A 26,053-nucleotide genomic window follows, 5' to 3' on the forward strand; every position below is an offset into this window, starting at 1 on the left:
ACAAACTAATTTAAAAAATAAATAAATTTCAAAACAAAGTCCACAAAATAATTTAAAATCATTAATTCTATTTATCAACTAATTTATAAAATTAATTAAAATATTAAAATATTACATTTTCACTAAATAAATAATACTTAAAACATAATTACTAATTAAAGTGATTAAATAAGACTATATATTACTTAATTATAAATATTAAACTAAACAAACTAATTTTCTATTAAAGGAGTATAGTCGCACAACCCATTTTTACTGTGTTTGGAAGCCACACAAGCATGGCTAGGAAAAGCTCCGAAGTTCAAGCTCTCTATGAACCTTGCCAAAACATGTTCACGCCATTGGGGTCTCCTTCCCCTTCTTCTGCAGCAATCAACAAGCTTAGTTCTGCTCTGGGTATTTCTCTCGCCTTATTTAAAATTTAAAATTACATGGTTTCGTTTAATATTTATGGGAAGTGTGTAACCAAAGTTAGGCTCAATTTTGCATGTTGGTTTTGCAAATTATGTTGAAACTCAAATTGAGTTTGCCTGTTTTGGTGGTGTGAGAATCGAGCGATATATTTATGGGGTTTCTTTAAATTGCTAGAATATATTGATTTTGTCACTCTACTTGGTCTTGGTTCTAATGGAATATCCTACATTGGCATATAATTTAGCAGTGGACTAGTTTAGCATGAAATATGTGAAACTTGAAGCAATTAAGGTTTGTCTGCAAAGTGAGTTTAGATTCATATATTACCGGATTGCTCGTCAAGGTGAAAAACCAGCTGGATGTTTGCCCTAAAAAGAAAGACTTTACCTTCAAAATGCTAACTTAATTACCGGATTGCTCGTCAAGGTGAAAAACCAGCTGGATGAAGCATCACGTTTCTTTCCTTTGTGGCATTTGTGGCGAAGTTTGACAGTTCTTCCTTAAACTTGGCTGATAGGGCTTTGTTGCTTGTTGATAGTAATGCCTAGGGACCAATGCTACTTGTGATATAGATTTCCATGGCCCCTGGTATGTGGAAGCAGTTTGGTTGAGCTTTTCCATGGCCCCTGGTATGTGAAAGGTGATGTCAGTTTCAGTTCCTTCCTAATAACTAGAAGACCAGGTTACTCAAATATGATTCATCAATTTTATAGTTAGGATACACCATGTCACAGTATCTTGCCCTTTATTTTTCTGATCTTGGTTGGAATTCACAGACACAATGTCTCCGGCTGATGTTGGGCTTAAAGAGGAAAATCTGGATGTTGATCGAGGCCACGGATTTTTTGGACTTGACCAACAAAATAGAGTTGCTCCAATAACTACTTGGATATATATGAATGTGATAGTTTTACGGTAAGCATTTAGTGAAGAAGAAGAAGAAGAATAGTTTTACCGTAAGCTATACCATCTTCTCTGTAAAAGTACAGCCGCGCGGCTATACCTTCTAAATAGAATATTGTACAGTACAGCCGCGCGGCTATACTCTATAAATACCGTAATCTGAATTTCTCTTTTTTAATTACTTTAATTATTGTTTAATAATTAGTATTTAAGAATTTTATTAAATTCAAAAATTATATTTATCAAGTAATATCATTTATAATGTTAATTAACATATTTAATACTAATTATTCACTAGAGAAATAATATTTACAACATAATTACTAACGAAAGTAATTAAATCAGGCTGAGATATTCTAAGTATAGCCGCACGGCTATACGTTTTATATTAAATAAAGGGGAAATGGAAACTAGAGGTGCATATGAATACTTTCTTTTACTTGTGCAAAAACCGGATCCGAAGAATACACGCGCCAATTGTACCTAGCGCTCTTGCGACGTGGACATGTTTTGGGTTTTACTTTCCTACTCTGTTTCTACCCTCTTCGTCTTTCTCTTTCTGGAAATCAAAGCCTAACCCTAACTTTATCTCAAAACCCCAATATACCTGGTTTCGAATTCCTTATGTGCTACATTTAGCTTTGGGATTTGGAGCTTGGAGGTTGGCAATGGAGGATCTTTCGGAGATGGAGATTGGGAGCTCCGTGGAGTCGTTCCAGAAGTTCTTGGACTCGCAGAGGCAGCTATTCCACAGTCAGATCGATCAGCTTCAGAAAGTTGTTGTCACCCAATGCAATCTCACCGGCGTCAATCCGCTCTCCCAAGAGATGGTGCGTTTTAAAATATGAATTTCGTTTTGCGTTTGGTTTCCGAGAATTAGAAGAATTAGCCCTGACGTTGATTTATCTTTTTCTTTGTCTAACTGAGAAGAAACAAGTTCCATGTGCAAAAAATAATTCTAATAATTTTCTTCTTTCGTTTTGCCATATGCAGGCAGCTGGTGCTCTTTCTGTTAAGATTGGTAAGTCTTGGAAGTGTAATGTTTGATGTTTATGTTTCTTGAATATGCTCCTTTAGCTTCAGTATGTAAGATGCTACATGTCCATTTGGCTGCTATAATTTTCCATTCACAATCTTTATACATTTGCCTGTCTGTTTCTCGTGGCCACCATCTTTTTTTCTAATTAGATGGTCCATTTGCAGGAAAAAGACCTAGAGATTTGTTAAATCCAAAGGCTATAAAGTATATGCAATCTGTTTTTTCTATTAAGGATGCAATTAGCAAGAAGGAGTCTCGTGAGCTCAGTGCTCTATTCGGCGTTACAGGCACACAGGTTCGTACTTTCATTTAGTTGAATATTTCTTTCTTGCTTTTTTGAGTTCACTTGTTCCTGTATATGCTTTTGTAGTACATTGAACTGTTAGCCCTCTCCCATGAATGCCAATGCGGATCAAATAGATAATAACACATGGTTTTACACTCCTACTAATGGCTATTTTAGGTTATGATTATCTATACCCAGTATGACAGTTTCTCCCCGTGTGGTTTTATTTCTTTTTATTTCTTTTTACTGGTTGGAAACTTGGAAGAGCGAAAGGTTGACGGTTTACAACATCTACATGATTGCATAATTCTATTTCAACCTATAATTGTCTCTGACAGACTTGGGTTCCATTGACAGGTTCGTGATTTTTTTAATAGTCAACGGTCGAGAGTTAGAAAACTAGTCCAGTTGTCAAGGGAAAAGGCTACGAGATCCAGTGAACATAAAGAATTGCAGGATGGGGTCTCAACAAGCTCTGACCCTCTGACACCAATTGATCCGGTTCCCTTAAATTCTGTTGGTCCCTCCAGTGTCGAAGATGCACCATCTTGCTCAACTCAAGATGATGCTCTTTCTGGATTAGACGACTTAGATAAAGATTTTGTAGACAACATTTTCAACTTGATGCGGAAAGAAGAAACGTTTTCTGGGCAAGTGAAACTGATGGAGTGGATATTGCAGATACAAAATTCTTCAGTATTATGTTGGTACTTACAAATCACTTTATAGGTTTGATAATATGTCACCATTGTCTCTTTTCATGGTCTAGACCAGACAAACTTGTATGCACGCAGGTTTTTAAATACAGGCGGTGTCATGATTTTAGCAACATGGTTGAGTCAAGCAGCCATTGAAGAACAAACAAGTGTTCTCCTTGTCATCTTAAAGGTATTTTTTGAACTGAAATCTGTTTCTGATGTGCTTTATGATTGCTGCTTGAAATTCTAATAGTTATCTGCTGCACAGGTTCTTTGTCATTTGCCTTTACATAAAGCTCTTCCTGTGCATATGTCAGCCATACTGCAAAGTGTTAATAGACTGCGGTTTTACAGGACAGCAGGTGTGCTTTTGTTGCAGAAACCACTATGGTGCTTTGTCACTTCTATATACCTTCATCTGTCTCTCTCAAATTCTTCTCTCGTGCTTATCTCTTTATGGTTAAACTTGTTCTTGACTCAATGTTAAAACAAGCTTCTCTGCATGCGTAGATAAACCATATGTTTAGTGACTCTAAAGTTTGTTTTGTATAAATAAGCAACTGTATATGTGCTTGGGTTGTATTTGACTATAAACCATCACATTTTTCATCTCATTTTCTGTGGCATCTATAAAGCTTCTTGTGCATGATAAGGAATTCTGTATGTGCTTCATTTGTCATTTTTATAAACCGTGAAATTTTTGAATCTCATTTATCTGATTTGAAGATCAGACGTATCAAACAGGGCAAGAGTTTTGCTATCAAGATGGAGCAAGTTATTAGCAAGAATCCAAAATATGAAGAAACCAAATGGCATGAAAACATCTAGTGACTCGCAACACGAGTTAGTAATGCTGAAGCAGAGGCAAGTACATTTTTCACTGCCCATGCACTAAAAAATAGTGTAATCAGTTTTTAATTATCTCTAATTTTCTTACAGTATTGATGAAGTTATGGGTGATGAATCATGGAAGTCAAACATTGATATTCCTGTAAGTGCTCCACGAATTAGAAAAAGAAAAGATTTGTTCAAATTGATTTAAATTGCCTATCGTTTACAGATTGTAATTTTCTGTTGTACAGGAAGACAGCTTTGCAACGCCTTTTGAAAATGCAGAGAATTCCAGGTAAGAAGATTTCTTTAAACTGACATACATTTGGTAGGATGGTATTGTTTCTGATTGTGTTTGTGGTGTTTATCCTATCCTAAATGTCTCGTTTTCAGGAGATCAGAGGCTTCAGAACCATTGAAGCTATTGACAGCATCATCAGATGAGTCAAATAAGAAGCAGATCCTAGGTGTATCTTCATCTCGTATCCTGAATATCATTTTTTAAAAAATTTATCCCAAATGATATTTGAATTCCTATGCAACATTTACAGTTTGTTTGAAAGAATAATATTCCTTAGTTAAGACAGTAGGCTTTTGTTAATTTTTAAGTTTTATTTCTATGTTGGTTATCAAATAAGTTTAGGAAAGACGTTAACAGTTCATATAGCTTCCTCATTTTGAGCTGTTACGTGGTCCCCTATACTGTGCTTTTTTTTTTTTTTTTTGGGGTTATGTTTCCATGTGGATGGCCTAAAAAGAGGTTATGTGAATGATTCATGTAAAACATATAAAAGTGAAGGAGCTCATTTCCTTAGCTAGTAACAGAATTTCGAGCACGCAGAAAAGTTCAGTTGGTGGAACAGCCTGGCCAAAAATCAGCTGGGAGAAGTGTACAGGTCACAAGGGCAACACCTGTGAGTAAGGGTCGTCCAATGTCTGCTGATGATATACAAAAAGCAAAAATGCGGGCACAATTTATGCAGAGCAAATATGGGAAATCTGGTTCATCTAATGAAAATAAAGAACTGAAGACCGAAGGTGGGAACAAACTTTCAACCTCTCAGGACAGCATTTTGCCTGTGGTACCTAAAGTTCCAGTTCGGCCTAATATTGAGGAACCCAAGAGACCTGTGACACTTCTTTTGAAAGAGAGGGAAACTCCTAATAGGCTGGAAACTTCTCTTGCTCCAAAGCTGAGAATGGATTTGAAGGAGTCCATATTGGAGAAGTGCCAGAGAATCCGGGTCCCGTGGAAGACACCGCCAGGTACATATGCTTTTAGTGGAACTTTGCTGCTTCCTTTGACTATTTGTTGATAATATTAGTGTGAAAGCAGCAGGCATTATAGAAGGGAAAAAAAAAAATACATAAAAGATCCTCCTAAGTTGTTTAGGGTTGAAAGCAGCAGGCAATATCAGTATTTCCAACATATTTCGTAGTGGGAGAGTTTTTTGCTTGTGTTAATAGCTTCTAAATGATGAATAATTTCCTTTTCCAACTATCTATGTTTGCTCACTGATATGAATAGAATGGGATAACCCTCAAATATGCTTCCATGGAAAACCGGGGTAGTAGTTCAGTTGTATAAGTTAGCAGGTGAAAGCTTCTTGAAATTATTTCCTCCTCATCCTTTTTCTTTATTTTTTCATTAAAAAAATATAATTAGTTACTATTAAGTCTGAATTCTTGATCCTGCACAGCTATGGGTTTTGTTTACTCTATTCTACTGATGGTCTGTTAAACCATCATATATAGGAAATCTGTGGATTACATCATCATAATATTTAGGCCTCAAATGACTTCCATGGCAAATTGAATCTTAAATGGTATTTCATTTCTGTATTGTAGATTTTATAAAATCAATCTGTCATAATGTCTACCAGGGTTGCAAAAAAAAAACAAAGAAAAACCCAATCTTATAGCAGTTGATGTGGCTCTTAAAATCCCTTAGACGCTTGGACTTGGTCTGGTTATTATTCATATTTTGCATTTTGGTTGGGAATGTGACAGTACAGGCATCAGTATTATATGGTAGATTATACGTGCTGCATAGAGCAAAAGATTGGAGGATGTCATTTCTTCCATGTGACAATTGCTGGGTGTTTGAAAGATGGTGCCTGAGTGGGTGTTGCATGCCTGATCAAAATGGGATTATTCAGTTTGGTTTTCTAAGCATATTAATGGCTTTGTTTGTTTGTTTGTGTTTTTTTACAGAAATAAATCACACCTAATTACCAATCCTTACTTCCCCTTCTATTCAATCACAATTGTGGGTTGCGATACTTCCGAGGGCTGTTTTACAACACATCATTAAAAAAATGTGCTGCAAAGATTTATTTGATTTGGTCACTCGTTATTTGATTTTGTTGTTCATGTGGTGTTTCATTGCCCTGGATTGCTTTCATCTTGTGACTTACAAATTTAAATTCAGTTTTTGGTTCTTAGAAGAAAAAAAACTTTAAATAGTCTGGTTTTAGTAAGATTTGGACACACTTTGAGGTCCACATGGGTTTTTACCTCTACGGAGTCAAACTCAAATCCTAGATTATTACTATGGTGGGTTGAATGTGAATGATTTCCAATCTAAATGTTTGCTCTAATTTAATTGGGAAATTCTTCCAAGCAGGCTTAAGTGAATGGAAATATCCACGGTGTTGAATTTATAAGCATGAAATAATGAATGAGGGTTTGTTGCTAATGGCTAGTCTGAACTTGAACCCGCTCAAGTCTCTAACTGATTACTCTCCAATACCCGTCTCGGTCAAACTTGGTATAGGACTTCACTATGCAAAGGTCGTATTGAAACTCTGGTAACAGGCCTCATGTTCTGTATCTCGAGAAGGACTTTTTATTCCCAGGGGTTGACTATATAATTTGGTAAACGTAGTAACTGGATGACACCCGGATATAAAAACCAATGAACTAGCCCTAATTATTTTCATCATGGACAGATGACATTTTGATGCAGAAGCAGACAGTGACTGGATAATGATGAACTCAACCATTAATTTTCATTATGTAAAATAACATGACTTGTTATTTTCAGTAGCTTGCCTCTTTCTTGGCAAGGTAGCTTGAAAACTTGACTGCTAGATACCCCACCCATGTCTGGAGCAAAAACATGACTTCTTGTATAATGAAGTACCTGTTTTTGTTTCCTTTTTTCCTGATTTACTTTGGTACTTCTTTGGTTGGTTGGCTGGCTGACGACTTTTCTAAGTGTCAAGTAACATTTTCTGCGGATGTTGACCTTTTTTTATTAAGTTTCCTGTCCTTTCCTTTCTGCAGAAATAAAACTGCACCCTGAATGGAGGGTCGGTGGTGGTGAGAACGGCAAAGAAATTGAAGTCCAGAGAAACAGAAACCGCCGCGAGAAGGAAACTATCTACCAGAGAGTCCAGGACATACCATCTAACCCCAAGGAACCATGGGACATTGAAATGGACTATGATGATTCATTGACCCCAGAGATACCAATAGAACAGCCCCCTGATGCTGACGGCACTGAAACACAAGCTTCCCTAAGTAGAGAAGGAAATAATGCACAAGCATGGGTTACTTCTTCGCAAGGAGTAAACAGTGCTGCTTCTTTGGCACCCGCCTTATCTCAAATGAATGGCGCAAGCGCAGCAGCCGAACCCGATCTCGAGTTGCTTGCTGTACTGCTAAAGAACCCAGAATTGGTGTTTGCCTTGACTTCTGGGCAGGCTGCTAACTTGTCAAGCGAAGATACAGTAAAACTGCTGGATATGATTAAGTCTGGGGGGGGTGGTAATTTAAATGGGTTAGGTAGAAAAATGGAGCAGAGGGTGGAAGTTTCTCTTCCATCCCCAACGCCTTCGAGCAATCCTGGAACGGTGCGTTACTTGGGCTCATTTTGCAACTTTATTGTGCACTGTATTCTACCCTTCTCCTTCTCTAGAACCTTGACAGCGAAGGAAATAGAACTACAAAATGAGAATTTTAGGATAGAGAATGTGGTCCATTAGTGGTTTTGAGCTGTAGGGCCTTCTTATCTCTTTCCCTTTTCTTTTTTCTTTTGGGTAGGAGAGAGACCATCGATGAAACAAGTGGCAAATCCAGACTTTGGGTGCATGTCATTTTCCTTTATGGATGGCTGGTAGGGACCTCTGTGCATGGGCCATGGAATCATGGCCTGGCATTGGAGCCTCATATTGATTTGATGCCCATATTCTGAAGAACACCAAAAAAGGAAAGAAAAAAAAAAAAGATCCGTTGGGAAATTCAATTAATTCGATAATAAAAATACTGAATTTTTTAAAAATGTTTTCTTTTTGTTCATCAGCTACTTTTTATCATATAATTATTCACAAGATAAACTGATTGTGTTTCTCTGTTTTCCATTTTTTTTTTTCGAATTCACAGAGTGGATGGAGAGCAGATGCTGGAAGGAATGCATTTCCACAACAAATGGCGACCACCAACAACAGCTCAGTTTCGTCATCTGTACATATGATTCCATCACAACGGCTATCAATTTCCCAACCAGCAGTGCCGTCATACTCGCCAGACTACTTTCCTCCCTCTATGCAAACACCAGCAGCGTCAGAGATGGTTTTAACCATGAAGAACACACACTTGAACAACTTATCTAACTCATATAATGTAGCAGAAAGGCAGCCAAATTCATTCCCAACGCCCTTGGTTTCCACTCCGGCACGGCAGCAAAGGCAGCCGCAACCGCTGCAGCAACCCCGTTTTTCGGAGCCTCGCCTCCCCACACATATGTACCCATCTAAACCACAAATGGGAAAACCAGGCCCTCCTCCATCTGATTCATGGAGAGCCAGGCAGGATGTGCCCTCAAACTACCATTACTTAGAGAACCAAAATCAGTATAATGCATCACATGGAGGACCTTTGCAGCAGCCTCAGTTGTTGCCAGGTCCTTCTTGGGAACGAAATGAACACGTGGGTGGCAACCAAGACTTCGAATCATGGAGTCCGGACAATAGTCCAACTAGAAATCCTGGGTATACGTACGGAAGAGAACCCAGAATGAATCCCGCACGGGATTACATGCCTGACAGGTCGAGGCAAATGAATCCTTCTGGATACGGAGGCCAAAACAGGCTTGGAAACAGGTGGCCGGACCGCGGCAGACACTGAGAGTTATTTATGTCCGGACGGGATGGCACTCTGGTGGAGATTTTTATACTAGTGGAGCTTGTAAAAGCCATTGTGACTTTGACTATAATAGTTTGGGATGCTCGTATTAACTCTTTACTGATCATTAATATCGTGAAAAGGAAAAAAATCCAAAGTTTTCGCAACTTATTCTTATTCTCCCACTTCTATTAAAATATATATATAATTGGAGTGGGGCCCTAGGCCCAAGACTTAAATGTGAGCATCGGGTTTCTTGAAAAATCAGAGTTCAAATGTGTGATTCTGGGCTATATCTATATGGCATTAGAGTTCTAGTTCAGAGATGCATAAAGTTGAAGTAATTCAATTTACAAAAGGATAAATAGATTGGCCAATTTCTTGGTAGAAAGTCTATATAGATTGGCTAATTTCTGGGTAGAAAATCTCAACAACAAAAAAAAAAGTGATTAAGAAATAGATTTGTGTATTGGCTTAAGAATTAAATAATAGAATAAAGCCGTTCGGCCTGCTGTTGGGCCGGTCCAGAAAACAATTTTTTTGTCTTCCCAGTGGGCTTGAGCGTCACTCAATGCCGTTTGGTTCGTGTCAAGAGTTTGAGTGAAAAGGCCCAATCTCAGCTAAAACATTGTTGGTAGTCATAGGCCTACTTTCGAGTATGGGCCTGATCCATTATGCCCAAGAGCATATAGTATCAGTGCGGTAAAGCAAATTCCATAAATAAAAAAAGGTAAAACCACAGTAGGTAGCTCATGGCTTCACCTTCAAGTACCAGGCTTCTAGCTCAAGCTCCGTCATGTATCAGGAAATTAGAACAAAATCAATTTTAAGGTTTGATCGACTGATTTTCTCTTTGGAGTTTCAAGTATGGGATTCAGATTTCACAATCTCAATTCCCTACATAAAAGGCTTGCTTTGCACATACACAAGCACAAGCATCCTCCTCATCCTAATTGCACAGTAGCCCAAGAATTCCTCACTTCCCATTTCCAGGGCCCTTCTTTCGTTCTCTCTCAAAATCCCATTTACTCAATCCCCAGAAGATGGCATTTAGGTCATTCGCACCACCACCATGATGATGAGCACCAGAACCAGCACCGTGGCTCTGGCGAAGAGGGCGAGAAGATCTTCAGACTGGGATTGGCAGCTGATATTGGACTGGCTACTGGCAAAGCATTGACTGGTTACTTAACTGGAAGCACCGCCATCATTGCTGATGCAGCCCATTCAGTCTCCGACGTGGTAACTTTTGTTATTTTGCTCTCTTCTTGCTTGCCCATGTTGGTTTTTCATTTGTTATTTTCTAGTTTTGGGTGAATTATATGTTATTGTTGTTGTCTATGCATCTAGGAGCTGAATTGCGCTAGATTGCCTCTATTACTGATTTTTTTGTTTTTGTATCTTGTACTTCAATATCTGTTATCCTGTAGAATTTTGGGCTCAGGCATAATTTGATGTATGTAAGATATTTCTTTATCTTATATCAACTCTATTTTTAGATTATCATGCATACTCTGTTCGTTTTCTGCTTTTATTGTAGGTTCTTAGCAGCATCGCTTTATGGTCATTTACAGCTGCAAAGGCTCCCAAAGACAAAGAACACCCATATGGTCACTCTTGATTTGTACCTACACGCTACTCCATTGATCTCACATTATGCATATACACCCCTACTTTTGTAGTTCATTGTCGTCTGTGTGTGCTGGGTTCATATACAACTGTTTTCTTGTTTCACTTGTTTTTCCAGGACATGGTAAATTTGAGACTCTTGGAGCACTTGGAATCTCTTGTATGCTGTTGGCAACTGCTGGTGGCATTGCTTGGCATGCTTTGGATCTTTTGCTGGTAAGTGTTACTTTCTCCCTCTACCTCATTAAAGAATGGTACTCATATGTAGTTACTTTGCGGTTTCCAAATGGATTTCAAGATTGATAGTCTATTGACAATTTGATACTTGGTGGTCAGTTTGTCTCTTGATACTGGATCAGATTCTTGTTTTTGTATTTGTCCTTAGAAACCATTGTCTTCCACGTGCAGGGATTGTTTTCAGCGGATCCTGCTATAGTTAGTCAGTCATTGACTGATCATGTGCATAATCATCATCATCATCGTGGACATCACCATGGAGTTGACATGGAGCACCCTGCTCTAGCTTTGAGCATGACTGTTTTCTCGATATTTGTTAAAGAAGGGTACCAAAGTTTATAAAATCTTAATTTTTCAAGAGTTGTCTCCTATTCCATGTCATTGAAAAGCAGATTGAATTTCCTTATCTGAACGACATAGCTATCTAGGTCATTGAATCATTGGTCCTTGTTGCTTAATGTGTCTTCCTTTTTACTTCCAGACTTTATTGGATCACAAAACGGGCAGGAGAAAGGCAAGGTAGTGGACTGATGAAAGCAAATGCATGGCATCATCGTGCAGATGCCGTTTCGTCAGTAGTTGCTCTCATTGGAGTTGGTGAGACAATTTGGTTCTTCCTACAGATAATTTTTATTTCTATTTTTCTAAAATACTGAGTTAAATTTTAAATAATCAACCGAGCATGGTTCATTCTTTTTTATTTTAGGAGGTTCAATCCTAGGAGTAAAATTTCTAGATCCACTTGCTGGACTACTTGTCTCAGGCATGATCCTAAAAGCGGGACTTGAAACTGGGCATCAAAGGTCTGATTTTTGTTCTCCACTTTATCTGCACCTTTGTATCACTCTTGCTTCTTAGACTTCCATTGGAGGTCATGTGAATGTTTAAGCTATTGCAACTTGCAAGTGTCAATTGGCAATATGAATGCAGTTGCAAGATATTTTCAAGATCTCTGTGATCCACATCCGTACTTTCATTTTTTTCCTTAATTTTTTGTTTAGAGGTTCTGCTGGTTTCTTGATTGTGTGAGGCCTTTAAGGCTACGTATAGTCTCCTCAACTGAATAAAACCTACTTATAGCAATCATATCTTGCCAAGCCTTTTGGTAGTATAGATTGCGTCTGTAGTCTTTAAACTTTATGTTCAATTGTGATGCAGCAAAATCATAAGACTAGTGTGAAGGAATAGGGGAGCATGAATGCCCATTTAATGCCTTTGTGCTAATGATCTTACAGTAGGACAATGTTTCTGTTAGTCTTCCAACTTTGACACTTCTATGTGTCCCAAGATGGTCTTTAGTTTAATGCAAGCTTGTTATATGTTTATTTGTGTGCATCCCTGTTAATTTTTAACGTCGCTATCTGATGTGTATGTGTGTTTTTGGATGGTGGACCCAATTTAGTGTCTTGGAACTGGTGGATGCGGCAATCCCAGCAAAGCATTTGGATCCTATTAAACAGACAATTGTACAAGTTGAGGGTGTGAAGGTATCTAGTGTAAAATTCTTATAATGTGTTCATGAAATTATTGGTCTGCTTATCTGATCTTTGAAGTCCCCCTTGTTATTTTCCTTCATGTATTTAAGCTTTCAAGCAGCGCTTCTGTAGAGGGTGCCATGCCATCAATATTGGCTTATGGATGCATGTTCAATAGTCATAGCTCTTACGTTCTGTTTTTTACTGTTTCAAATTATCTTTCAAACTGTGTGCAGGGATGTCATCGCTTGAGGGGAAGGAGGGCTGGTTCAACTCTATACCTTGATGTACATATTGAGGTTGATTTTCCTGTTCTACACTTTCTCCTGTTTGCCTGAAAATTCTCTGTGGGGTTGACAAATATTGTGCAATGTTTCTCCTATAAGGCTTTTTATTCGTTACTTTTACTTGGCAGGTTGATCCGTTCTGTAGTGTTAGTGCTGCACATGACATTGGAGAAAATGTTCGTTATCAGATTCACAAATCCCATCCTGAAGTCTCTGAGGTTTTCATACACATAGGTAGGCACTGTTTCACTGGCGAATTTCTGAAATTGGGCTAAACAAACTCTAATAATTTTTATCCAATTTTTTCTTATATAAACATTCAGCATTTTCCTACATAGAAAAAAATGGATAAAAAACACTCGGCATTTTCCTTCCATATACGTTGGATAAAATGATTTTGGCTTCTCACTCATCACCTGCTCTAACTTCTTTGTAGATCCTTCAATTCAACAAATTTGCCCCAGTGTAGATCAGCAAGAAATTCTCAAGGGAATTGCATGCCAGAAATTTTCTCCTGGTGAGGATAAGGACATTGAGGCGGCTGTTTCTCGAATCATCACATCTAAGTATGCAGAGGTAAGTCTCGTCTCCTTATCAAGTTGGAGATGGAAGTTAATCTTGACTTGTGTTTTTGCATTATGTTGTGAATGGAATTTAGATTAAGAGGGGATAAACTTAAAATTCATAGTTCAGTTAGTTCGACACCAAATATGTTTCTTTTCTTCTGAAACGCACATTCTTTAGCCTTTTTATATACTATTGCAAGTGAAAATGACATTGTGTGTTTCAGAAAATGGTTGTTGAGCGCATAACGCATCACTTGTTGCGGGGCAAGATGTTACTCCAAATTGAGGTTTCCATGCCTGCGGACATCCTGATTCGGTAAAAACTTGCATCACAACTTAGTGATTTTGATGCTGTCTTTCTAGTTACGTTTCGCAACGGCGTTTAAGTAATGTTTTTCTTTTCTTTCCAGAGATGCAGTGGAGGTGGCAAAAGAAGCTGAGGAAGAGATTTTGAAGGCGGCGACCAATCTAATTCATGTTAGCATTCAGCTACGTCTGGGAAGTCCAATTCCACAATTCAACCATGACTAAAACACGGCAGATAAAAAAGAAGGCTTTGTGAGAAATACTATTTCCAATGGCAATAATAAGATCTTATTATTGTTTTAGGTTCTTAATCATTTTGCATATGTTACAATAGAGAATAATAGATTAACCCCTGGCAGACAGGGGAGAAGAAATGATAGGATACATTAACATTTGCTTTGTTGTTAATGTAATCTTTTAATGTCATTGACATCGAAGAAAGTTTCAACCCTGACATTCGTTTCTGTAATTTTGTTCCCAGCTATTGTTTGAAGCAGACGAAATGCCATACTTATTATAAAATGAGGATTTTGGGGAGAAATTTGGAAGAAGACTCATCTAGGGTTAGAAACAAATAAAACTCCAATCGGCTATAGATTTCCACAAATTTGGTCAAAATATTACTTAGAAACAAATAAAACTCCAATCGGCTATAGATTTTGGATTGAAACCTAATGCTACTCCAATCCAAAGTTCAAACGCAAACAATTAGGCTGATATGAAAAATAATAATTGGGTTTCAAAAGTAAAGACACAGGGAGAAAGAAAAAAAATAGAGAAACCATTGATCAGATAATTGTAGTCTGTTATTTTAAGTCGACACTATAAATTCCGAAAAACATATCATCACGTCAATGGTTCTCCTCAAACAGAAAATAAAAACGAAGAAAAAATAAAATAAAGAAAAGAAAAGAAAGAAGAGAGTGAAGGCTCAGAAGGATCCATTGGTAAATTTTGTAATCATAAGGGAATATCTTCCCTCAGAAAATAGGTAGTTTATCAACATCACAGCCTCCTCCAACCCTTGTTTCTTCTATTCTATGCAAAATCAACTAACCAAAACAAAACCCTATTGAATTTTTTCTACAGATGAAGAGAGAGAGCGAGAAAACGAGACGAAAAGACAGAGATGGTTGCGAGAGAGAGAGGCTTTGAGCTCTCAATATATAGGGAAGCGATCTGAATTAGGGTTTGAGATTGAGAGGGTTTTACCTTCTATTCATTCTTGGAATTACGAAATTACCCTTACAGCTACAGCCCAATAGGGCCCATTGGGCCTCTGTGGATCATGGATGTTAACCAAGCTTGAAATTTAAATGGGCTTGCTAATATTCAAAATCCAATAACAAAGTAAGACAAGTTTTCAATGTTGTTGACACAACCCATAACATTGATGTAAATATTGAACATTCATTCTTGATTATGAAAATAAAAATACATTTTAAGGTTTTCCAAGCTGACTTAAAACAAATACAATGCACCCAAGAGTTTTTTTTGCTATCTATCTCATTGGGTCATAAAAACTCAGTACTTAAAAAAGATGACTTGGGTTGACAGAAAAAAGGCCCAGATTTGACTATGCCCTAAAGATTTTCCAAGACCCCATCATCACAATACAATAAAATGAAATGATAATCAGGCCCCAAATCTCAAACTCTCTCACCGTGTCAGCAAAAGCAAAACAAGACCTACTTCTTCTTCTTCTTCAAATGATGAGGAAGTTATAAGTGTCATAACATGCGTGTACTTTTTTTTCAAACATCCCAAATCTGTTTTTCCATAGATGAATCTCCATGCGAGCGCTGTTGCTGAAAAGGGTTCGTGATTGCTGGTAATCTGTGCTGGCTCATTGCCTCCATGTCCAACCTTTGTTGCTGCTGGTGGTGTTCATGCAGATTTGGTGGCCTTGACCCTCCAATCCCCAGCAGATCAAGTGTCGTGGACGGTCCCATCGCGCCCCGTTCCATTGCGTTGATTCGAATTCCATGTATCGAATTAAGACTAGAATTATTATTGGCAGCACTAATCTCATGATGATGATGGGGATCACCACTAATCCCCATGAAGACTTGGTTAAAGAGACCCATGTCAGTCATTGCAGAGCTTGCAGCTGAGTTGGTATGATGATCAAAAAGCTGAGACATTTCTTGTGGGCCGCCCTTCTGCATGAGCTGGTTGGTGAATCCTCCAACAACCATGTTGTGTGAATTATGTGGTTGATGATGATCAGGCGGCTGCTGCTGTTGGAACTGATGATGATGATCATCATATGATGATGGTGGTCTAATATTATTATTATTGTTGTTATTATTATTAATGGAAATAGGATTAACAGAGAGCTGATCAGGGCCTGCCATGCTACTAACAAAGCTCTTCTGCATCATGGGGGAGTTGATGGTAGAGTTGCTTGCAGTGGCACCCATTTGAGCTGCTTTTTGAAGTAAGGCAGTGGCAGACATTTGAGCTGCCCCAGTAATGTTACTTTGGGTGCTCCCCCCATTTTTGGTTTCTTGATGGTGAAGGTAATTGAACCCAGATGAGGTGTTGTTGTTGTTGTTGGAGCTCAGCTGAAGGCTAGAGGCTGAGGCTGATGAAACGCTTCTTGGCCCACCAAAGAGTGAACCTGAGGTGCTTGAAAACATGCCTGGCCCCCCAACACCCCCACCTGCCATTATGTTCATGTTCATGGACTTGAATGGCATTGGCACAAGATCGTCAGGGAAGGATTTATTGAGTGAGTTTTTATTCGAAATATCGTAATTGAGGACGTCGGATCCTCCTCCCATGGATGAGTTGGTGTTCATGGCCATTGATGATATGAGCTGGTCATGAGGGAGAGGCATTTGGGTCTGTGAGCTCATGAGGCCGTGGTTGACTTTGTTGTTTTCTTCTGCCAATGCGTCGCAGAAGGCTCTGTGGGTGATAAAGCTATCTCTCCTGCACAAACACGTGCATGATATTCAAGTGTTGCCTTTGTTTTCTTTGTTCATATAATTAATTAGACATTGGTGGGAAGAGAGAGATCATCTGAGACTTAAAAACTAAAAGGTCCCAGAAAGGGATGAATGTAAATATATTTCAATTGGTCGGACATTTCTTTCCTAACTTAATACATATATATATATATATATATATATATCTTTGAAGTGTGCTCCAGAAATGAAATTGTAGGTGATCCCAATATAATCTCATATGTTCATGCACATGCAATATTTATTTTATATATAGGTCCAAACATGAATGAATGAATTAATTAAAATCATGGTTTTGAGTTAATTGAAGTACCTGGAAAAGATGGTTCCGCAGTCACATTTGTATTCTCGAGTGCCACAAGTCTTCTGATGAGCCTTCCAATCCGACTGCACTGCATATTTCTTGGAGCACTTGTCACATTTCCATTTTTTCTCTCCATGTTTGCGGCTGAAGTGCTTTTTAATGCCGGTGAGATCTCCCAACGCCCGAGCCGGGTTGTGGTGGACGCAAGTCGGCTCGGGGCATATATAAACCCTTTTTCTAACCTCAGTGGTGGTTCTCTGCCTGAGCTTCCATGGAAGATTGTGGCCTCTTCTGTGCAGCTGAAGGTTCTGGTCCCTCTGAAACCCTTTGTTACAGATCTCACACACAAATCTGTTGGTTGCCATCAGCGTTGTTGGGGATAGAGCAATAACTTCCGCACTTGGATCTGATCATACACAATAATTAAATTAGCATATATATATATAATATGTATGTAACAACCTGGTGTACAACAAAAGTTGAAATCAAGCAAACAGTTCATGTAATCTTAAAGCAATAATTAAAAAGTTTTGATTCTTTTACAGGATAACTCAATTTAGGAAACATTTGTTTTTTTAGTTATTTTGAAGTGAATCAAATATCCATCTTCACATGCAAAATTAGACTCCATAACAATAATAACTGCCAATAAAAATTAAAGAAATATACTTGATATTATTACTACTCAAGTAATTGATTGAAAATTATTTGCCTGGAGTTCCTGGAAGGTTTCTCTTCTTCTTAAGTGGAGGCTGCTGCTGCTGCTGATGCTGCTGTTGAGTGACAGAACCATTGCTGTTGCTCTGGGCACCAGAAGCGCCTCCGGAGCCAGAGCCTTGCAAGTGGTTTTGCTGCTGGTTTTCTTGATGAACTTCTAGCTCCCCAGTATTGTTCCCTGAAGAGAAGCTGCCTTCTTCAACATCACCTGTAATATTTGACATATCTTCACAGACAAAAGGGGTTTGAGATAATTATACAATTATAATTAGCTTGTCCTTTCTACACCTCTTCAGAATTTTTCTATGTTGCTTATAATTAGCTTGTCACTAGAGAAAGCTAAAAGGAGGGGCTTGTTTTTGGTGAAGAGAAGAAATTCAGGAATTTGCTTCTGGTAGAGGAAGACAAAACCAGGGAACTCAGCTCCTTCATTTCTGGTGAGAGAGGATGAGAGAAGCAATTATTTTTGCAATTAGACTTAACCTTGGAACTTGGTCTTCTTTGGCCTTATATAATTATATATACTGCTCACAAGAAAACATTATTGCAAACTTAAGAACCAAATGCCCTTCACTTGTTGGGTAAATACAACCATGGCCTTGCTAGCTCTTGTATCCCTTCTTCTTCTTATTTTTTCTTCTTATTTTTTTTTTTTTGGGATAAATAATAAATATGTGTGGCTAATTAAAAGGAGTGCAAGAGTGAGTAAACTGTTGAATTTACATCCAAAGGTAAGTGATCACAAATCTCTTAAACCCTTGTAGTCTAAGAGATTGGGATTGAATGAATTAATATTTGTTCCTTCTAATTTATTATTGTTAATTATTTATATGCACAATATACATTCTCACTTTCTTGTTTAATGATCTAGGTATGCTCACTTCTAGAAAGTTTTTTTTATTTTATATTTTTTAAGCATGCAAATTATAAAGGCCCTGGCACATTGGGATGCCCCCTCCTTCCAATTAATAAAAAGATTAAAGTCAAAGAAAAAAAATCAACCTAGGACCTCAATTTATAAACAAAAAGATAAGGAATTGAAAGAAGAAGAAAAATAAGTATACATTGTTTTAATATGAGGATGCACTGAAATTAACTTGGCACACAAGGGGTGGGTTTGGGATTTAAATATGAGGATATGCACTGAAATTAACATGGGTTTTAATATTTCGTTTTTCCTCTGAAGTCTAGACGATATGTCCTAATCAACTTACTTACCCAAAGGCCATTTGCTATAGCTTTAGGTTCTAAATATAGTATTAGTTTAGATGGGAAGAAATATGGCTATTCAACCGAAGGATGGATTTCTTAAGTTCAAAGCATCGCTAGTTGCATGCTGTCAACGGAGTCTAACTTAATGAAAAATAGTCTTAACTTGTAGTAGTCTCAAGTACATCATAATAGTGCGTGTGAGAAAATTCTCTCTCAGTAATTTAGACTATCGCTTTTACAGAAAACTAATTTCAACTTTTATTTTTCTGTCTATTGTGCTTTCATAACAGACCATACTGACTAGATGCCCTTGTATTTTACCATGCATCCTACCTGTTAAAATCAATTAATTTAATTAAAACCCACGTCAGTAATTAATAAACCCGGTACTTAAAGTGTAAACACAAATTTGCACAAGGTTACATGAGATGTGGGTGTTATTAGTTGAGAGCTGCCGAACCCTTTTTGTCTTATTTCTTCCAAAGGATCGAAGGGAACCAAACAAGTCTATTTATGTTTTTTATTTAAAAAATAATTAATGACATAATAGATGTTGCTGCTTTGTTTTCTAGGTCCAGTTCAATATCAATGAATAAGGACATTAGCTATACGCCTCATATCAACAATCTTGAAGAAGAGCACTAGGCCAAATTATATTCATTCCCATTCCGCTAAGCTATACTTAATTAGCACTAATCATCTTTGTAGAGGTGACGTCTGACTTGTTAATAATGTTCGATTTACGGAATATATACAAGTATTAATTAATTTTCTACCAATAAATAAACTATTATAATCTCTCAACAATCTTGATGTGATAAATATTGTTGGGTATTTGCTAAGCTATGTGAAAGAAAGAATTCATGTGGGCACGCAGTTTATCCTCAGAAGCTTAATGGGAAAAAACAAGCAGCAGCTGGGCTATAAAATGGAAAACAACAAGGAGACAGAAGCTAGAATATCAAACATGGCAAAACATCTAAATATTCAGTCAATAAATTTTTATATAAAGGGTTTGGCATCCAAGATTCTCTTTCTTGATCACAAATCATCGATCATTTCAAATGGGACCAAAAGAGATTGCTTAGTAATCATCGAGGAAGATCGATGCAATTGATGAAGCTAACATCAACACAACAATGTAAGGACAATAGCATCCAAACATCACACGCATTCTTCCATGTTTTCCTTGATTATATTACGATTAAAACCGAATTTAGGGCGACCGAAGCAGCATTTGAATGCTAATTATAGTTAAGTTTTTCATAATACTAAGAGACTAGAGACTCATGAGTTGCTAATTGACATAAGCAAAGGAGCCCCATGGATAAAACCAACACAAGAGACGGTCAAGGCATATTAATTTTTATGAATTAATATTATTTGTGTCATGGAAAACGATGTTTGAATAAACAAAATACAAAAGTGTTATCTTATTGGGAGGGGTTGATATAGACATGTTAGGAAGGAGGATATTTTAGAATTGTAGTCAACCATCAAAGCTTCAACTTCGTCAATTGAATTTCCAATCAGTGTTTGTCTTGGTATTAGATTTAAGTAGGGCACTGCTGTCAAAGTTTTTTTCCTCATTTGCGTGATTATTCGGCAACTGCTTTGCAGTTTGGCCCCTTAACTTTAAACTAATCCTTCCTTCATTACAATTTAGTAATTTACTATTTAGAGACCTATTGATTTTACAGGGCTGTTTGTTTGACAAGTCAAATGAGCTACTGTACTGTGGGCCCAGCCCATCTTGATGAAAATATATGTTGCTATCAAGGCTCAAAGAAAACTTGGGAGGTCCTTAAGTTCGAAAGTCGAAAGGTAGAATTCTATATAGGAGATCAAATTGGTTAGTTATTGGATCAAATTAATTAGTTTGATTAAACAATTAAAAGATAATACCGCATTTAATGGCCTGATCACTATAGAATGACTCGAAAGTCACCTCCAAGTCCTGAGGTTTTGGTTTCTTATTGATAAAGGAGGAATGAACTTGACACATCTTCTAATGTTGGAAAGAGAAAAATCGTTCTGTTAAGAATTTACTTGGTTTCTCGTGATAGAATTTGAGAAAACAAGAGATTCTCATTCTCTGTGATGTAGGATTCAGACCGATATACAATAGAATGACATATCATCATAATTTGGTCAACATAATTTCATGTTCAAGTTTCTATAGAGGTAGAAAGCTGGATGATGAGTTTATATGCAGATGAAGACAGAATAACAATTACTTTGTTCATGGAGTTTATGTCATTATTTCAGGTCAGCCCTCAAGAATCAGTGAGAGAAGTATAGGCCAATATAGATTAAAAATTAAAAAGATGAAGGCAGAGAGAAGGAAGCATGCAACAAAATATGGCCTTGCTTGCCTCATCTCAGTCACCTGTACTGTATCTCAATATACCATGAAGCTACTAAAGCTTCAGAAACTTGAGCTAAACCAGACCATTCAAACACACTCTTGAGTTCCAGTCAAGCCAATTTCTGCAGGTCAACATACCAATTTGCTCCTGCCAAGTGAAAAGAAGTGCATTTAATTCTCCACATTCGACATATGGCCTACAACTAATTGGACGTTCTTTAATATGATCACTGCATTTCTTCTTGCATCAAACCTGAGGCACACCAACCGCATTTGCATTGTCACTTTGCTACAAACTCTTAACCCGTTTTTCTCCTCTATCCTGGAGTTCATCAAAAACTGAACTAGCACTAGTGTTTCCCCGATCTCTTTGCAACCTCGATTTTGACTTATTTTGTAGAGTCTCACCCTTTCTCTTCCTCTTTGTCCTACAGAAATCAAGTTCAAGAGCTTCCCATGCTCTTGTGGTCAATGGTCGGTTCCTTGTACTCTGCCTCTGGCTCTTAATAGCAGGTTTTTGCTGCTCCATACTCTCCCCAACTTCAGGAAGCTTCAGTGGCTCAGGCTGCTCGCTTGTATCAGATAGAGATGATGACTTGTTTTCACTTGAATTGTCATTATTTTGCATCATGCACTTGATCAACGGTTCATCAGTTCCTAAATCTGGTGAAACAGGAGGAAGGTTCAAGTCAATCAATGTCCACGGTTGAGATTTTTCAGGAGACCCTTCTCTATCGAGGCAATTCGCAGTGACACTGCGTTCATTGCTTCCACCTGGACTGAATATTTCCAGAGAACTAGCTGTTGAAAAATGTTGTGGATCTACTTGATATTCCATAACCTCACATGCATTTGGCAAGTTTGATTGGGCATGAGACTCATCTTGAATTGGCTTCCTATCCACAGAGATAATTTCACCACCGCTGCAGCTTGACTCTCCATGCTTACAGTCAGTCAAATCCTTCTGTTTCATTATAGGGGCCAAATATTTTAAGCGGCCTGACGTCAGTTTCCTGCTGAATTTATCCTTCACTATCTTGCTTGGACACTTATCATTAAGCAGACTTGTACTTTGACTTTCATGATTAAGCAGACTTGTAATTTGACTTTCATGATTTTCCGTTGCCACCAAAGCAGGATCTGGGGTGTTAGACATTCCAGTATTCACATTACTAGTTACGCAATATGAGGAGTTAACAAATGCTTCCCTGTCAATCATATCCTCTTCTGGGTTTGAGGTATTAGCTTCTTCTGCATAATCTTCCGACTCTTTAGATGAATCTTGTTCATTTTCGCTAGAAAGATTATAAAGGGTGCTTAGACCTGCAGTTTGAACATGCAAACTCCTCAGTTCTCTTACCTTCGGTTTTTCTGCTACAGGAAGCATACTGGTATCCACAATTGTAAACTTCCTTAAATCTCTACTGCCATTTACGCTGCGTGGAAGGAGGTAACGGTGGTGTTGCTTATTTGACAAATCATTTCGACCCTGACTTTTTGGCAGATCCCACCTGTCTTTCCTATCTTCACTTTCACTGCCTTTAGGTGGTTCATTATCAAGCTCAAGAATACCTGGGTTAGATGCAACATTTTTCAAGACATCACTGACAGAGTCAAAGTACTGATTGCCTTTCACAAGACTCCTTGAAAACTTCTCAATACCAGGTACCAGAAACACCAAAGACTGCTTAGGCTGTTCAGAGTGCCATCCTCTTGCTAAAAGACGGGGCCACACAGCTTCCCAGAAAAGATCATTCATTCTAGCTTTACTTAACCGAAAATTTCCTGTTAGAAACTTGATGATCTCTGAAGCTGTAAGGGAGGAACAAGCTTTGCCAATCGGTACTTCAGGACGAAAAGAAATTACATGATTGTTCTTTATTGGCTCCAAAGCAGTGCCAGTAAGGTCTTGCTTCCCTTTTCCAACACCTACTGCTTCTATAAGCATGTGGATGCCAACAGTATCCTTAACTTGAATATATATTCTTCAAATGAAATCTTTCCCTCTACAAAATATCTTGAACTCTGCACAAGAGATCGAAACTTATTATCAGGACATGGCATATTTTTCCATTACCAAATTTGTAAATCTAGCTTCAAACCACAGTAAAAGCAATATCCGGGTGAGCTTTTGAATTTCAGAATGTCAGAAAATGAAAATACTTGAACAATAAAACGAAATGGTTAACCAGTATTGACTATCAAAATCCCAGATAGCCAAATCTAAAAGTACTAGTTTCTAAAAACAGATTCCCTTTGCAATAAAAAAGATAAAAACCCCTGCTTTCCTTCGCTTATTAACACATCTTAGTCCTGTATACATTTGACCAGTACCACTTTGAAAGTTGTACTGCTGATTTGCACTGGTTGAGGAGTATAACACAACAACATGATATTCAAGGAACCATTAGAAGTATGCATGTCTGCAAAACAAAATTATGCATGATAAGATGACAGCTTGTATAGAACAAAAATGGAAATCTACCTCCATCAACATATCTTGGCATTCCTTTGACACATGAGGAATCAATCGTGATACCAGTTCCTTCTGCCTCCATCCTGTAAATATCTTCTTCCCATGTATACAGCGTCTACTTTTTAACTTCCGACATTCTGACCATCTGCGATATCCATCAGAAGTATAAAAAGTTCCATAGTAAAAAGACAGTATATCCCCCATCTCCTTACTTCCAATAAATCTCTTCACAAGCCTAAGATTCTTCCTGAAGATATATAGACAAAGGAGAAAACTATCTTCCTCCAGTTTGCTCCAAGATTTCATATTTGATTCCAGAGGTAAAACCAAGCCCCTTCCAACAGTAGGTGCAAGGTTTGAAAATTCTTCCACGTTTTTTGCATCTTCCAAAACAGGATTTAGATGTTTAACTTTAAGTTCTGAATTTTCATTGTTTAAGGAAATCCTGCTCTGTTCAACACCCCCAGAATCTAGTTTTCCATTGCACTTTTTAACTTCACAATTTCTCCATTGGATAGGTAAACCCAGTGAAAAATAATTTGACAGATCAAGCTGGGCTTTGGAATCAGCAGGCTTATTTGTAATCTTCAGATAATCGAAACGAGCAATTAGGGGTGGAATCTCTGCCTGATATTCATTTCCAATTCGAGGAAGCACCTGTGGATCCTCAAAATGATTAACTGGACTAGACGAACGTGGAGACACTACTTGCTCAACATATTCATCTTCAACACTCTCCATATGGTCATCCAATTGATTAGGACCTATCTGCCAAAACAGGAGAATTTGAACTCAGACATTAGGATGACCATTAACTTGAGCTCTTACATCGCCATCAAGAAGAAATTTTCATAATTTTAAGAGGAAAGGAAATGTAAACAGATTCAGTTATGTCATGACCTTTATGATCACTATGCATCTCTGGATGACTTGACAACAAGAACTATTCCCTTGAACATCATTAGGTTAATGCCACATTCAGTTTCTTTCAATAAAAATTGAGCCTTTACTGAAAGACTAAACAAAGCATTTTGATTGTCATCTGTTTTAACTTGGTTTTTATTGTTTGGTTCTCAATTCTCATAAAAGTAAGAAGACAGATGCTTCAGCTGTCAGTTTAATTGTCACTGATCTCAAACCAAACAAGCATATATGTGCGTTTGAGTGTACCATAAGTGAAATATATGCAAGATCTACTGAAACAGAATAAAAAAAATTTGCAGTTGGTGTCAAAAAGCTATCTGAGTGCACAATTTAAATGCATTGTTAACCACAATTAACTAATAAATCAACAGTAAATACTATAATATGAATGTTTTTTTTTTAAACAACCAGAAAAAGCATTAGACAAATACAGAAAAATAAGAACAACAAAATCGAAGAAACCCAAGTAAATATTATCAACCACATTATCTATAGCATGATTACAACAGTACAGTAAATAATAAATCAACCAAATATAGCACGTACTAATTGTTAAGTAGTAATTCAAAACAGAAAAAAGGAAAAAAGAACTCGTCAAGATCGACAAGCAGAAACATACAAACAGATACACATGAGATATGCATAAAGAAGAAAAAGCAAAGCATGCAAAGATGGTTGGAGAGAGAACATGTGCGCAGCGCAACTAAACTAAAACCTCCATGACCATGGAGGAAGTTGACGTTAAAACCCACGTGGGAAAAAAAAATGAACCTGGGTGGGTAAATGGGTCTTTTGCATTATTAACCTCGATTGTCAACTTTTATTATAGAGAAAATCAAAGGTAACAAGAATATTAAAGAAAGAAGACAGAGACTAAATAAATAAATATAAAAGAAGAAGATGGATATGATGGACAGAGAGGCTCAGGCTAGAGAGAGAGAGAGAGAGAGAGAGAGAGAGAGAGAGAGCATTCTAAGGAGAAGAGAAGAGATTTTACCTTTGTACAAGACTCGAGAGAGTTGAGCTTTCATGGATGTGGAAGTTGGGTTCTCGAGGAGAGGGAGGCACAGAAAGAAAGAAAGGAAGGAAGGAGGAGAAGAAGGCCAAGAGAGGAAAAATAAGAAAATAGCAAAAATAAGAAAGAAAGAACAAGCTGAGAAATTTTTTGATGTAGAGGATGTTAGAGTTTCGGTAATGCAAGTTTGTTTTGATTAGAATAAGCTCCTATTCTTCAGGAGCTAGTGGTTCATTTAAGTTAGGAGTTGATCAGGTCTGACCGAGT

The 26,053-nt window shown here is 37.6% G+C and overlaps 4 protein-coding genes and 2 non-coding genes across 7 annotated transcripts; 2 read left to right on the forward strand and 4 right to left on the reverse strand.

The window, feature by feature from the left end:
- The first annotated feature begins 1,777 nt into the window (after positions 1-1,777).
- LOC117637124 (homeobox protein LUMINIDEPENDENS) lies at positions 1,778-9,411 on the forward strand. Of its 2 annotated transcripts, none has more exons than XM_034371924.1 (13): positions 1,778-2,147; positions 2,311-2,338; positions 2,506-2,651; positions 3,000-3,349; positions 3,437-3,530; positions 3,609-3,702; positions 4,072-4,204; positions 4,280-4,331; positions 4,423-4,466; positions 4,565-4,653; positions 4,997-5,437; positions 7,460-8,028; positions 8,558-9,411. In XM_034371924.1, the coding sequence occupies exons 1-13, from the start codon at positions 1,986-1,988 to the stop codon at positions 9,299-9,301; spliced, it is 2,946 nt and encodes a 981-aa protein (XP_034227815.1). In that variant the 5' UTR covers positions 1,778-1,985; the 3' UTR covers positions 9,302-9,411. The 2 variants fall into 2 exon arrangements, with proteins under 2 accessions (XP_034227815.1, XP_034227816.1); XM_034371925.1 differs by having other exon boundaries at positions 2,521-2,651.
- A 645-nt stretch (positions 9,412-10,056) lies between these two features.
- Positions 10,057-14,320, forward strand: LOC117638249 (metal tolerance protein 2). The gene is made up of 12 exons (XM_034373383.1): positions 10,057-10,540; positions 10,839-10,908; positions 11,046-11,143; positions 11,336-11,490; positions 11,646-11,761; positions 11,871-11,967; positions 12,567-12,651; positions 12,876-12,938; positions 13,055-13,160; positions 13,363-13,502; positions 13,717-13,808; positions 13,903-14,320. The coding sequence occupies exons 1-12, from the start codon at positions 10,166-10,168 to the stop codon at positions 14,021-14,023; spliced, it is 1,518 nt and encodes a 505-aa protein (XP_034229274.1). The 5' UTR covers positions 10,057-10,165; the 3' UTR covers positions 14,024-14,320.
- Positions 14,321-14,580: 260 nt separating this feature from the next.
- LOC117612300 lies at positions 14,581-14,655 on the reverse strand. The gene has a single exon (XR_004583341.1). It is a non-coding gene; the product is annotated as a small nucleolar RNA Z155 (small nucleolar RNA).
- Positions 14,656-14,722: 67 nt separating this feature from the next.
- Positions 14,723-14,816, reverse strand: LOC117612297. The gene has a single exon (XR_004583338.1). It is a non-coding gene; the product is annotated as a small nucleolar RNA R41 (small nucleolar RNA).
- Positions 14,817-15,552: 736 nt separating this feature from the next.
- Positions 15,553-18,015, reverse strand: LOC117638686 (zinc finger protein GAI-ASSOCIATED FACTOR 1-like). Its single transcript, XM_034373780.1, has 3 exons — positions 17,787-18,015; positions 17,084-17,480; positions 15,553-16,735 (listed from the first exon to the last, which is right to left on the reverse strand). The coding sequence occupies exons 1-3, from the start codon at positions 18,013-18,015 to the stop codon at positions 15,553-15,555; spliced, it is 1,809 nt and encodes a 602-aa protein (XP_034229671.1).
- A 3,221-nt stretch (positions 18,016-21,236) lies between these two features.
- Positions 21,237-25,925, reverse strand: LOC117636413. Its single transcript, XM_034370896.1, has 3 exons — positions 25,769-25,925; positions 23,857-24,615; positions 21,237-23,396 (listed from the first exon to the last, which is right to left on the reverse strand). Exon 3 carries the CDS (start codon positions 23,317-23,319, stop codon positions 21,661-21,663), a length of 1,659 nt encoding a protein of 552 aa, XP_034226787.1. The 5' UTR covers positions 23,320-23,396; positions 23,857-24,615; positions 25,769-25,925; the 3' UTR covers positions 21,237-21,660.
- Between the last annotated feature and the right edge of the window lie 128 nt (positions 25,926-26,053).

This window comes from Prunus dulcis, chromosome 8, assembly GCF_902201215.1.
Source record: "Prunus dulcis chromosome 8, ALMONDv2, whole genome shotgun sequence".
Taxonomy (NCBI): domain Eukaryota; kingdom Viridiplantae; phylum Streptophyta; class Magnoliopsida; order Rosales; family Rosaceae; genus Prunus; species Prunus dulcis.